The sequence below is a fragment of the Loxodonta africana genome, chromosome 4, assembly GCF_030014295.1.
Source record: "Loxodonta africana isolate mLoxAfr1 chromosome 4, mLoxAfr1.hap2, whole genome shotgun sequence".
Lineage (NCBI taxonomy): Eukaryota > Metazoa > Chordata > Mammalia > Proboscidea > Elephantidae > Loxodonta > Loxodonta africana.
Window position 1 is genome coordinate 121951688 of NC_087345.1, and position 15280 is coordinate 121966967.

The 15280-nt window shown below is 35.1% G+C and overlaps 1 protein-coding gene across 2 annotated transcripts in view; it reads left to right on the forward strand.

Moving 5' to 3' along the window:
- The window catches only part of LMO3 (LIM domain only 3), a 58194-nt gene extending 43772 nt beyond the window's left edge, over positions 1 to 14422 (forward strand). Inside the window, exons 4-5 of one of the 2 annotated variants that reach the window (XM_064284539.1) lie at positions 10748 to 10844; positions 13382 to 14422. In XM_064284539.1, the coding sequence (XP_064140609.1) occupies positions 10748 to 10844; positions 13382 to 13387 (103 nt within the window). In that variant the 3' untranslated portion in view covers positions 13388 to 14422. Of the gene's footprint in view, positions 1 to 10747; positions 11589 to 13381 lie in introns of those variants that run through there. The other variant, XM_064284538.1, reaches the window with a different exon arrangement.
- Positions 14423 to 15280: the final 858 nt, after the last annotated feature.

Genomic DNA, 15280 nt, shown 5'->3' on the forward strand with positions numbered 1-15280 from the left:
GAGGCAGCATTGGAGAGTAGAAAGAATATCAAGCTAGGAATTTGAAGACCTAAATTCTAGTCCGGGCTCTGGCACTAACCAGCTGTGTGGCCTTGAGCCAGCTACTTCACCTCTCAGTTTTCTCATTTGTTTAACATAGGGAGCTGGATTAGTCAATCTCAGAGAACTCTTTCAGCTCAAAAGTATTATGACTAATTCACGTTTTTGCTTATTGAAATTTATAAATTTCATTTCCAGTGGAAACTGTATACTGCTGGTCCCTGCTTATTGTGAGAAATGCAGAAAATGCTAGAATGTTAAAATGTGTACAGCATTAAAAAATTTAATATTTTGGAAATTAATGCACTTGATGGATTTTTTAAATAATATTTTATTGAGTTTTTGATGAAAGTTTACACAGGCAGGTTCTCATTTGACAATTTTCATTTGATGGATTTTAATGAAAATAAATTCTGTAAGAGGGTCTGAGAAAACTCCTGGACATAGTGGATGTCTTAGTTATCTAGGGCTGCTACAGCAGAAATACCACAAGTAGATAGCTTTAACAAAGAGAAATTTATTCTTTTACAGTCTAAGAGGCTAGAAGTCCAAGTTCAGGGCACCAGCTCTAGGGGAATGGTTTTTCCTTCTGTGGGTTCTGGAGGAAGTTCCTTGTTATTAATCTTCCCTTGGTCTAGGAGCTTCTCCACGTAGGAACCTCAGCTCCAAAGGAGAAACTCTGCTCCCAGCACTGCTTTATTGGTGGAGGAGGACCCCATGTCTCTCTGCTCACTTCTCTCTTTTATATCTCGAAAGAGATTGATTTAAGACACAACCTAATCTTATAGTTTGTCTTGCCTTGTTAGCATAACTGCCTTTAATCCCACATTATTAACATTACAAAGGTAGGATTTACGACACATAGGAAAATCACCTCAGATGACAAAATGGTGGACAATCATACAATACTGGGAATCATGAACTAGCCATGTTGACACACATTTTGGAGGGACACAATTCAACCCATAAGAGTGGATAATCGGTAAATATTAGTTGAGTCAAGCTCTCAGTCATTATATTTTTTCCCAGAATGTATGTTCAATGCAGAGTCTTCTTATAAGAAATTGTAGGATAGCAGAATGAACGTGATGTTTAGAGTGAGAACTAGATTCAGCTTCCATTCCCACCACATATTAGCTGTGTGATCTTGACTATGTTTCTTAATCTCTCTGAACTTGGTTTCCACACCTGTAAAATGGAGACACTAATACCTATCTTGAAGATTTTGAAAATTAAATGAAATAATATATGTTAAGTACCAGGAACCTGGTTACCAGGAACAGAATCAAACCAAACCAAACCAAACCCAGTGCCATCGAGTCCATTCCGACTCGTAGTCAACAAAATAGAACTGCCCCATAGAGTTTCCAAGGAGTACCTGGCAGATTCAAACTGCCGACCCTTTGGTTAGCAGCCATAGCACTTAACCACTATGCCACCAGGGTTTCCAGGAACAGAATAGGGTCTCTAAAATTAGTTCTTTTACCTTAATATTTAAAATTTACTTTTACCAAATAATATTCCACTAACTTGGTTTCACACAAGATATGTGTCACACGAGCATGCAGATGTTCCGAATGTAGCCCACGTACCTTACAATATAGAACTCACCCAGGAAATAATGCAAGAAGTCATCTTAGAACATTTTGATTCTTCCCAACAAATGTTTGGAATCAAAGTAGGTTAATTCAGTCTATGGTGACATTTAGCCAAAAGTAAATTGGCAAATGCACAGTCTTTTTTGTAAGGCTAAGGATACAAAAGCATGTATATCCATACATATATACAGACACATTTACATGTATGTATATATATTTTAAAGGTGTGTTAGTAGTAATTTAGAATATTTTTGTTTACTTGTCACATTGATGAACTAATAACATCAATTAATAATGTAGTTATTTGATGCAATAACATTTACTGCTGCTTCTACTTCTAAAAGGTTACATAGTCATAGTAGAAAATTTTTTAAAATAGAGAAATACAAAGAACATTGCTTCATGTCTCACTATCCTCAAAATATTTTAACATTTTGGTATATATACACCCATATGTTTTCCTATGCATATATACCACAAATGATATATAGTATATACTTTATATTATACCCCATTTAAGTAGCTTTTTAAAAAGTAACAGGGCCTCTGTATAGCATCCTAATGTCTAATGTTTGAACTTTTTCATTTAATGTATATTCTGTGCCTTTTTACCTCCCATTAAAAATTCCTGTAAGATATTTTAACGTTTCATGTGTTCAGTTATATGGATAAGGCATCACTTAGTCTTCTTGAATCAGATGTATAGCTTATTTTTTCAAAAGCTTTATCATATCAATATTATAAGTATAATGTAGACTCCATAAACACTCAAATCTGTGTTAGAATGAATTCACAGGAGTATAATTAATAGGAAAAATTATATAACATTTTGAAGCGTTATATACATTACCAAAGTGCTCTCCAGAAAATTTCTACCAATTATTGTCACACCAGTAATGTATAAAATTATGTGTTTGCTCACATACTCTTATACTGAGAATTATTATTTAATAAGAAATCCTTGTCACCTGAAAGGATGAAAGGTATTTCATTCTAATTTTTAATTAGCATTTATTTGATGATTTGAGAATTTATTTCTTTTGGAGGGGGGAATTGACTGTTTATACCCTTTGTCCATTTTTCTACTGGGGGAAGCTCACCTATTTTATCCATGTTCTTTACAGAAAATTAAAACATCGTTCAAGTGCTAAACCCAAACTAAATTCTGTTACGATGCAAAGTAATTGTAGGCTGTTAATGCTATTTACAAATCGTATATCAATTTTATTTCACCATTGAAATAAAAAGTTGCATTCACAATTAAGTCTGTCTCCTCAGGAGAATTCAGTCAAGTAAGACAAACACTCCTAAATTTTGACTCTAAACCTGTTCACATTCTTATTGCTGCAAAATACTATTCTAGTATCATTATTAAAGTACCTAATATATTTCTGTGTTCACTTCATTTATTATATGCCATCATGGGACTGCATATTCTTTAGTACCAGTTATGCACAATTAGCATTTAGTTATTGTCTTGTCACTTCAGCCCCTACAAGACAAACTTCTTTAATGCAAGAAGTCAGCTAATCTTCATCAGTCAAGCAAAGCAGAAGATTTTTGTTATCCTGAATACAGAAGGTTTCAAGTATAGGAGATTCTCCTTTACTTTGAAGTTTGCTCGGGAAGTGTGCTCTCCAATAAAGCCGTACTGATGCACGAGCCTGTACTTTTAGCAGCTAAATCATTGTCACAATATTGCATCTTTTCAAGTGAGACATAAGCACCCAGATAATTAAAGGCATTTTCTTTTAAGCAAACTTTATTGACATCTGAAATTATGGAATTATAATGCTTATTAATTTTATTAAGCAATAATTTCATCTGAACTTTCAATTTAAAATATCGTTAATATCCAAAGCATTTCCTTTTTTTTTTTTTTTGTTTAATGTTGTTGTTTTTAGTTGCTATCAACTCAACTCCAACTCATAGCAACCTTGCTTGGGCAAAGTAGAACTGTGTTCTGTAGGGCTTTCAAGACGGTGTCCTTTCAGAAGCAGATGGTCAGGTCTGTCCCCTGAGGTGCCTCTGGGTGGGTTCGTACCACCATCATTTCGGCTAGTATGCAAACACTTAACCGTTAGTGTCGCCCAGGGATTTCTTTTTTTAAATAGTAGTAATAATAACCCTTCAGGATTGGTTGTCCCTGTGCAAATCATCTCTGTTCTTTTTAGAAGGGTGTAGCTAAAAATTGAATCCTGAACACAAAATCTAAAAGTCTCTCTATCATAAAAGCAAACCAGAGAAGGTTATTTCAAACCTCTTTTATGATCGTTTGATACTCATTCAGAATTGGAAATTTTTGTAGAATGGGTTAATTTCTTGAAAATAAATAAGCCCTCCCTACTTACATGATTTTATAAAACTGAATGATGGTTTTATAAGAAAAGGAAAAACCATGCTCGTTTATAAAAAAAAAAAAAAAATTGTCCCAGATATGTAGAATTTTATTTTTCATTATCTTTTATTACATACCTTCTATGTGTCAAGCACTGTACTAGGCTCTGTGGACACAGAGGTGAATGAAATCCAGTTTCTTTCTGAGGGGGGTTCAGAGCTATGGGAGAGACAGGATGTCAAAGACTCACGCTACAATATAACAGATGCTAAACAGATCTATACTGAGGGAAGGGAGATCCTTCATTGTTGAAGTCTTAGGGGGGCAACAAAGGGCTGATATGCTGGGTTTTAAAGAAAGAACTCCCTACAACTCGTTGGGATATAGGAAGTGTGTCTGGTGGGGGTGGGGAAGGTGAGGGACCCAGAGAACAGTGAAGGAAGGGTTTTCCAGGCAGAGGAGCAGCACGCAAAGCCATGGAGATGTGAAAGCATTTGACATGTTCAGGGGATGAAAAGTAGCTCAATGTGTGTGGTGAGAGAGTACAGGGGAGTCTGATAGGAGTATGAAGAAGAGAGTGGGACAAGATGGGGGAGAGATATGAAATTGTAAAGGTTGGAAGTCCATGAATGAAAGTCAAATAAATACAAATTTAAATTATTCATCTAAAATACCTTTGTTATTTAAAGCTTTTTGGTCCTGTACTAGATCTATCTTAACCTATAACATTGACCATACACTTTAAGCGGTAATACAATTTGTGGTCGTACTGGAAAGGGTTCAAAAGAAATATAACTCATGGTCATTTACCTGAGAACTGCTGTCCAGATTAGAAAACACGTTACACATTCATGTGAAAATCTGAAATGCCAAAGTGAATGCTACATGCATAAGAAAGTGCTTTGGGGAAGATGGAGGAACACTGATGGTACTAGCAGTTAAGCAATGGGCTGCTAACCAAAAGGTCAGTGGTTCGAACCACCAACTACGCTACAGGAGAAAGATGTAGCAGTCTGCTCTCATAAAGATTTACAGCCTTGGAAACCCTATGGGACAGTTCTATTCTGTCCTATAGGGTCTCTATGAGTTGGAATAGACTCCATGGCAGTGAGTTTGGTTTTTTGGGGGGAGAGTTGGGAAAGACCAGGGTAAGCTTACACGGTCTGAGAATGTTGATGGAAGGAATGGAAACTAAAGAGTTTTTTTTAAGTTGGTGTCAAAGAGGGGGAAGTGCTCCTGACTAGAGAGCAACCTAAGTTGTGAAGGTTATCATTAGCAAATCATAATGATGGCAAATTCTCGTACAGTGCTGATCATACTAGGTACTGTTCTGAGTGTTTTACACGTACTCATTTAATCTTCAGAATTATGTAGAAGTAGGTATATTATTAGGAACGTTTTACAGATGAGAATACTGAAGCACAGAAAATTTAAGTAACTTGCCCAAGATTGTGCTGTTAGAAATTAGTAGATTCAAGATTGGACCCCAGGCTGACTTCATTCTCTGTACTGAAAGCCTGTGTGAGCCCCAAGGACTGTTCCAAGAAGAGTATTTTATATTTCTCACTAAATCAAAACCAGACCCGTTGCCGTTGAGTTAATTCTGTCTCACAGTGATCCTATAGGACAAAGTAGAACTGCTTCCTAGGGTCTCCAAGGAGCGGCTGGTGGATTCGAACTGCTGACTTTTTGGTCAGCAGACAAGCTGTTAACTACTACACCGCCAGGGCTCCATATTTCTAAGAGAATATAAATGTGAATAGGTATAGTGAGGTTATAATAAGGTAGGCATTGAATAATTTATAGCAGGATTTGAGGTGTTGGTAGTGTAATTGAGTACAGAAAGGATTGTTAGGAATCAAGGTGTGTAATGACTCCTGGACTGTAAGTGGGAAAATGTAAATTTGCCAACAAGTATATTGTGGTGGGGCAATGAGTATATAAACTACATGTCTTAATAAAAATAATGTATGGTATCAAAATTTTCATTTTTAGTACCTGAGGATGCTAAATTGGAAAACGGAGACACTGGAAATACATATTGGATAGCCCTTCCTTTTAAAGTGTGTGGGGATGGGAATTAATTATAACTGGCAGTCACTAATCTTAAGAAAATAAGGTGACTAAGTTAACATTTTCATTTTTTAGAAAGGATGTTATAAATGGAGTCTTAACATAGGCTTTTGATAACCTGCTTAACACTACTAGAAGCCTCATATTTTATCATGTAAGGATGACTTATTAATTACACTTATTTTCTGTATGTATCAAATCTCTAAAACCATATGAATCCAGCTAAACCCACTCTGAAATATCTGGAAATTGAATCTGTTATTAATCCCAAAACGTCAAGATGAGATAGCTTATTAATCATCTGAACGGGCATCTTTTTATTCCTCAACATATATATATATATATTTTTTTAATGTGGGCAAATCTAATTGAACTGACCAGACTACAAGCAATTAGATTACAAAGGAGATTATCAGTTTATTTCCAGGAATTTTAGCTTGACCTGTTAATATACTTACAGTATCCTCCAGCCATCACTGCTTTTGTAGTATATTTTCTGTAAACACTAAATCTAATAAGAAGGAGCTGGTTATATAATATGGGAAATTAGCCTTTTTTATAAAATCTCAGTTTTAGATTATTTTGTTAAGTATTTAATACCTGCATTGCTGCTTCTCTAATTTCTTCAACGTATTATGGAACATTTTTAAGGAAGATACCAGTCCTAACTGCATGATAAACATTATTCATTATAAACTCTTAACTATAGCTTTTAAGGCTGTTTTCTTTGAATTAATATCTGCAAGTACAGCATGATTCACCAGTGTTCTGTTTCATCTAGGCTTTTAAGTATAAATAGAAACACACATGGATTTTATTCAGTTGACAACATATTAGTAACAAAAAATCTGAAGTAGAAATGTTTCAAATAAATCCTAGATATATGTATATTGCTAACATCTCATTAAATGGTAGGCAGACTTTTTGAAAGTTCTGCAAAGGAATAATTCTAATCTAGAAAAAAAAAGTGTGCGGCTCTTTAATCCTCATGCTGTACTTACACCTATCTGCTTTACGGCCTCAGTGTAAAAGCATGGATCTTGAATCCAAAGAGACCTGGGTTACTTTTGCACCTCTACCACATACAATCTAGCTATGGAAGCTTGGGCAGACTTGTTAAACTCTGGATGAAAGCCTTAGATTTTTCCTCTGAAAAGGGCAATGATAATATCTACTTTCTAGGTTGGCTGAGGAACCCTGGTGGCCCAGTGGTTAAGAGCTTGGCTGCTAACCAAAAAGTTGGCAGTTTGCATACACCAGGCACTCCTTGGAAACCCTATGAGGCAGTTCTACTCTGTCCTATAGGGTTGCTATGAGTCAGAATTGACTTGCCAGCAACGGGTTTGGTTTGGTTTTGGTTTTTAGGTTGGCTGTAAAGATTAAATGTGATCATATATATACACGTTTAACATTAGCCCATGATGTTGTTGTTGTTGTTGGTTGCATTTGAGTCAGTTCCAACTCATGGCAACCCCGTGTGTTTCAGAGTAGAACTGCTCGGTAGGATTTTCTTGGCTGTAATCTTTAACAGAAGCAGATTACAGGGTCTTTTTTTTTGCATTACCAATGCGTGGATTCAAATCACCAACCTTTTGGTTAGTAGTCCAATGCAAAACATTTGTACCAACTAGGGACCTTTGTTTAGCATGTGGTAACCTAACTAACCTAACCTAACCCATTGCCGTTGAGTCAATTCTGACTCAGAGCGACCCTGTAAAACAGAGTAGAGCTGCCCCATAGGGCTTCCAAGAAATGCCTGGTGGATTTGAACTGCTGACCTCTTGATTAGCAGCCATAGCTCTTAACTACTACGCCACCAGGGTAATTAATATAGCCACCTTTCATGTAGTACTTAGTGTATGCTGGACACCCTTGTGATGTAGGGGTTAAGAGCTAGAGCTGCTAACCAAAAGGTTGCCAGTTTGAATCCACCAGGCTTTCCTCGGAAACCCTATGAGACGGTTCCACTATGTCCTATAGGGTGACTATGAGGCGGAATCGACTCAATGGGAACGGGTTTGGTTTTTACGAGTTTTTGTTCCAAACACTGAGGCATTGCTTTACATATTTGATTTCCATCCTTACCACAATCACGCAAAAGTGGCTAATATTACACATAAGAAAAACTGAAGTTCCATCTTCAGTATCATAAGTGAAGAGCTGGAATTTAAATCCTATTTGTTGCAATATACCTCTCCGCCTTTTTCATTTGAACCTTCCTACAATTCAGTGAGTCCCTGGGTGGTGCAAATGTTTAACGCACTTGGGTGCTAACCAAAAGTTTGGCGGTTTGAGTCCACTCAGAGGCTCCTTGATAAAAAGATCTACCCATCTACTTCCCCAAAATCAGCCATTGGAAACCCTTTGGAGCATAATTCTACCCTGACGCACATGGGATTCCCATGAGTCAGAATCGACTCGATGGCAATTGGTTGTTTTTCACAATCCAGTGATGCAGCTGTTTTATCTGACATGCAGAGAACTGAGACAGAGGAAGTATGATATGGACCCCATGTATTTCATTGGGTAGATGATAGAGGCTCTCTTTGGAGCCCTGATGGCACAGCGGTTAAGAGCTTGGCTGCTAATCAAGAGGTTGGCAGTTCGAATCTTTCAGCCATTCCTTGGAACCCTAGGGGTCATTCTCTTCTGTCCCATAGGGTTGCTATTAGTCAGAATTGAATCGAGGTGATGGGTCTAATTTTTTTTTTTTTTTTTTGGTAAAAGAAAACTGTCTAAATTTCAAGACCTCTAAGAGAAGAATGACATGATACAAGCCATGTTTTATTTGATGGCTACTCTGATTTTTAATCTTGTTAAAAAATTAAGGCAAAATTTTGGACACTATGGAGTTGAAGGGGAGAATATGTCCAGATTAGTTTACTTTTAGAAAAAAAAAAAAAATGATTCAGGTACATTAGCTGGAACACAAATGTTTTATTGAATTCATTTTTTGATGTGATATTTTATTATGTGCATACTAGTCAATTCAAATTAATTTCAACAGCATTATATATTGATAATTTTGAGCAGTAATTAGATATTTCTACATGCTATGTTACATAACCTACACATAAGAGGTATCTGATTTGGCTCCTTAGGCCTGTCCAACAACGGAAATATTTCTTCTGTTCAACATATTTTAGTGATCAGGAGAATCTATAAAAACTGGTTTATTCAAACACCCTATTTTTTTAACTGCAACATTTGAAGTATACAGTTTGCAACTAATAAAAAGAAGATATACTTAAAGTCCCAAACTTGAATGTTCATTGTATTCAGTACCCTTGACCACAAACAGCTCCAGGATTTCAAGATCTGCACTTTCAGTCAACATCATCAGCAGGCAATAATCCTGGGGGGGGAAAAAAAAAGTAAATTCCACAAATAAACAGACCAATTTTCCTTTAAGAGGAAAGCTAATTCTTTCCAATCTACTTTTTTTTTTTATTACACTATTTTCCCCTCTATCTACTTAGTATAAGGATAAATTTCCAAAGCTACCCAGTTGGAAAATAAATAGGTTCACTGTTTGTCTAGCATTCCAGTCTTTGCAGATGTAAATCAGTCCAGCTACTCCTCATTTAAACCTTCAACTTCACAAAACATTAAAAGGGTGGATATCACCACACAATTTAATCTACCCACTAAGATTTTTGCTTGAACCCCACTAAGATTTCTGCTTGAACATCATTCGAAATTGACTATCTGATAAAGGGAGACCACTATCAAAGGTTGGTGAGGTCAACTTGGATAATTACAAGTAGTTTTACTGGGTCAGCTCTACCAAACACCACTCTTTGAAGGTTAAATTGTTACAATTAATTAAATATATATACAGATCTCCCCAGAGTTACTTTATTGCTAAATGTACTGGAAACAGTGCAAGCATTTATTTCTGACTTGGTGTCCAAAGTGTCACCAGTAGGAAATTATACAGAAAAAAAGAGCACTTAGTAAAAACATTATAATCTTGTACATTAAACAACCCTTTATAAAATAAAATGCATAATTAGCTACTGGAAACAAGTTTTATTTATCACATCAGCTTTAAGAAGTTCATTCAGGTTACTTCCTTGGGTTTAATTGGAAGTGCTGTAAGAAATGACATCAGCTATTTCATAGTTGGTGAACTGACCACAAACAAAGGAATATGGTCCAGCAGCACTCTCTGATGCTAAAGCAGACTCACTTCAGAATGAGCACTTCCAAACTACTAGAATTTCATAAATTTTAATAACTGACTAAAAGAAAGCTTTAAATGGGAAGCTTCAAAATGGGCTATTTTCTAATTTTTTAATTCATTTTAAAGCCTTTTACTTTTTTATTACGTGAATAAATAGGCAATGATGGAATCTTCCAGAATCACTGCGGTAAAATATTATCAGCATTCTTTTGTTTTAAAGAATGTATATATAAATCAGTTCTTTTTTCTCTCCAATGTGGCAAAAAAAAAAAAATCACCTCAAGCGCCCAGAGTGTTTGCCTTAATGTTCTTAAGATTTTTATATATAAAGGCAGGATTTAAAATGTTATGTATACTGTTTCATTGAATTAACTAAATGGTCTAATTTTGATAATGAAAGCAACTTCTAACCAAGCTTTCAGATTCATGTGAAATTATTATTAGAAAAATAAATCTTCAAATCTGTAAAAGTCAAAATGGTTTTAACACCTTTTTTTTTTTAAATATTTCCAGATTTTGTGTTGGAGACAAATTTTTCCTAAAGAATAACATGATCCTTTGCCAGACAGACTACGAGGAGGGTTTAATGAAAGAAGGCTATGCACCCCAGGTTCGCTGATCTATCAACATCACCCCATTAAGAATACAAAGCACTACATTCTTTTATCTTTTTTGCTCCACATGTATATAAGAATTGACGCAGGAACCTACTGAATAGCGTAGACATAGGAAAGCAGGATGGTTATATGGAATAAAAGGCGGACTGCATCTGTATGTAGTGAAATTGCCCCAGTTCAGAGTTGAATGTTTATTATTAAAGAAAAAAGTAATGTACATATTGCTGGATTTTTTTGCTTGCTATTCGTTTTTGTGTCACTTGGCATGAGATGTTTATTTTGGACTATTGTATATAATGTAATATTTGAAGCACAAATGTAATACAGTTTTATTGTGTTACCATTTGTGTTTTGTTTGCTTCTTTGTATTGTTGCATTTAGTACAATCAGTGTTTAAACTTACTGTATATTTATGCTTTCTGTACCTACCAGCTATTTTAAATGAGCTGTAACTTTCTAGTAAAGAATTGAAGAGCAAATCTCACTAATGATGCGCATATAAAGCAAGTCTATCAGCATTAAAACCACTAAAAAATAAAGACACACACAAAGCATTTTAGCAACATCCACAACTTATTGCCACAATGATATAAAGTCTATCAGTGTTGTCATTATACCCCCTATTTTCAGGGGGTTAAAGATCAGCTTTAAAAAAAAATGCATAAAAATTCATCTCAAAGCACTTTCGTTTTATACCAGCGTGAAAAGTGCCATTTTTAGAATAACTTTAATGCTTAACCGTTATCCTTTAAATACTTTTTTTTTTTTTTTTTGGTGCTCTTTAACTATACAATGGCTTTGTTTTTGTTTTGCAGACATTCACCCTTTATGTGAACTAGTGCCTTTGGGTATTGTGTGAAATTTTTCCAAAGGGTTACTTTAAAGAACTGTTACCACAACTTTGACATAACTGAAAAATGTTAAATTTCTTATACAAATTTTGCCCAGGTCTCTCCACAGGGGCTAGGGGTTTAGTAACTTTATGGCTTAATAAATTTATGGCACTAAAAAGATTTAAGTGTGAATCTACTGAACCCATGTTAATGGACATAGAAGCTATGATCTATTTGAGCAGTGAGATTATGTGTGGTCAGAGCAAAATAATGCCCATGGAATCTTCTAGAAGAAGAGAAACAAAGGGATTGATATAAAGTTGAAAACTAGCGATTATATATTTTTCTGTATTTTCCTGCCATTCACTGTAATGTTCAAAAAATGAACACTTTAAAAGTTTGACGTGTCTTACTCTCTCATTCCTTTCTTTAAGTACGTAATTACCCACTCAGAATACATCTCACTTAGGCTGAAATCTGTCATTTTATTTTTTAAAGGTGAACTATTATTCCCTTACCTACATGATTGCTGATAAAAAAGAAAGCTTTCTAGAATCAGGAGAAAGATTATTTAAATTACAATTAAGGAAATAAAAATGAAAATATAATTTCTCTTCGTGGTTGCTCACGCTTTGCTCCTTTGTTTCTGCACCCTGTAATCAGAATTACTTTTCAGCAAAATCTAACTCTGCACAGGCACAGTGAAGCATGTTTTTACTAGAGCAAAGTTAGTGCTGTAGGTTTTGTTTTTTCTTCTTGGTCACTTGTATAGGAAAAAAATATTTCCCAGTATTATTTGCACACATATTTTATCCTGCCACTATATACATTACAGATAAAGATTAATTGTTATACCTGAATTCTTGGTTTGGGGCCAAAATATTAAGCTGAAAATAATGCTGGTGTGGATTTGAGTTGTTTGAAAACAAAGCTTTATCATGAACATGCATGTGAATCTGGATATTATTGCCTCTCATTCTTAAGAAAATGGTTCTGTGAAAAGTGAATGATATGTATTTTTACAAATGCTTCATGGTTAAGAGTGTTCAAGTCACATGTCCCACAGATTTGAAGTATACTGAAGAAACAATTTCAAAAACAAATATTATTTTAGCCTTAGAGCCTTGCATTTGCTTCATGAAAAGACTTGCATAGCAAAACAAAACAAACGAAAAAGGAGAGGACAAGGAAGAAGTGGCTTCCAGAAGGCTGGCACCCTACTAGTCCCCTTTGAAAGTTGTTTAAAATTCACGTGGATGTAAAGTTGGAACCATCAGTATCTTTTTCAAATGATTTTTAGATGTAAACAGTTTTGCATAGGTTTATCAATATGTCAAAATACTTGTAAATTGGGAAGACAATTCTTTCAGCTTCTTGAGGCTGTATAACTATCCTTGCCACCCAAAGATTAAACAAGGTTTTTACTGCTTTTGCTTAATCATTTAGAAATTAATTCTTCTGCTTTTTCTACAAACAAAATTACTCACCTGGTTTAAAGATTAAGGCCTTAATCTTCTTAGATTATCTTTAATCTCCATGAAATTGTGAAACAAGACAGATACCATTTTTCAGTTGTAGGCCATTTGACAGCTAATTGCCCATAAATAGTAGCATTTCTGACCTGAAGTACTAAGCTAATTGTCTTGACTACTCAAAGTCCCTGAATTGTTGTCAACTTTTCTCTTTGTGTTGTGTAGCCCTGAAGTCACTTAGCTTGTTATCTGATGCCTCCAGTAGGACACCTCCAATGGAGCTTTGATTTCTCAAGAATCGAAAGCTCCATTCCTAACATGCATCACATGTAGACTGCCTACGATGAAGGACCCGGCCCCTCCACTCCACCAGAGTGCTGGCTGAGTTTAAAAGCTGACCTGTGTTTGTAATTTCACTTTCATCTTGCTTAATAAATATCTGCTGGATTCTTTCATTTGTTTTTTATATTTGGATTTATGTTTTTAATAAAAGGGGTATTACACTGTTTCATTGCACTTAATTGGCAGAATATAAGGTGATATCTACAAAGCATAAATTAAAATACATTAAGTTCATGAAAAAGGATAAAACGTGTGTAAGAATATTTACTTTCTAAAGGTAAATCATAACAAGCATAGACTACTTCAAATGCTTTCTCCAAATGTTGTATTTAGCATGTCTGAGCTCCAGATAGTTTACGATTTGCTTTTGTGAGGGTGGAAAAAATGTCAAAAATGAAGGTAGCAATTGCTGGGTGTAATTGTATACATTTATGTAAATTTTAAGTGATCTTTCTGAAAGCAACTGTGTTGCTATTGTCAGACAAAATTTCAAATTTCCTATTTCCTGTTTAATGAATTAGAACACAAAAATTCAGCTAAATTGTACATTTTCAAGGAAGAAAGGTGTGCCTTAACTGTAACAGGGTGCTGAAAATTATATCTGTAAGTAAAACATACCATTCACAAGTGGTTTCCTTTTAACTATCACTTCAGGCAAACCACTCTGTGAATATTCACTTAAACAATTTCATAGAAATGATACAGGCCAAACATGTTTAGTATTCACTTCAGTAAATTACCAAAACAATCTGCATGTTTATTGTAATAGCCCATTAACACAGAATACAATCTTAGCAAAAGCTTTTTCCATTATTACTTTTTCTTAAAAACGCCATTATAAATATTTTTTAAAATATGATTTAATGCAATTTAAGGTAATAGGAAGCAAAGGTTTAATATAGCTGTTATTTCAGTTGACATTTATTGAGTACCTACTATGCAACAAGCCTTGTCCTCAGTACTCAGCTTCCTTCTGGGAAGACAGGGTACTTCACACATCGGATAATATTAAAACATCTGTTCATTTGTTTGCACTCATCTCAAGCCCGCTAATAATGAGCGCACAAAAGCGAATACCATCTTCTACCTATTCAGCATGTCATTGATATGAAAGCTCCAGAAAATATCTCAAGTAATCAATGTGTTCAGAGAATTATCTCACGCAAATTACTCATTAACTCAATAGCACATAATAAAAAAGAACATCAATTAATTAATGAGTCACCCTCGGATCACTATGATCACAATAGGGCTCTGTTGAAACAGCCGTTATAAATTGAGCTTCCTCTCTTTATTCATTGTTTGCAATTGACCCATTATTTGGCTGAACCCAGTATCATATTTAACCCATGCCTGTAGGTAATTGTGTGATTCATATCATAAGTGGAGAATTCAGAAAGCTTACTGCATATACCACCTTACCAATGCTCAGATAAATATAATAAAAACTCATTTTTACTACAGCTTTCTTTGAAACTAACTTATTAGAAGGGTATTAGCTTGCTAAAAAGTATAGTTTTACATTTAGGCACAAGGTTTCAGACTTCTATGTTGAACATGGAGCCCTGCCTGGTAGCAGTAGTTAAGAGCCCTGGCTGTTAATCAAAAGGTCTGCAGCTTGAATCTACCAACTGCTCCTTGGAAACCCTATGGGGCAGTTCTACTCTGTCCTATAGGGTGCCTATGAGTTGGAACAGACACAATGGCAATAGGTTAGGTTATATTAAACACTGCAAGAATTAGCTGTTCAAACACTTAAAAGTGAATATGAAATTCTTTGGC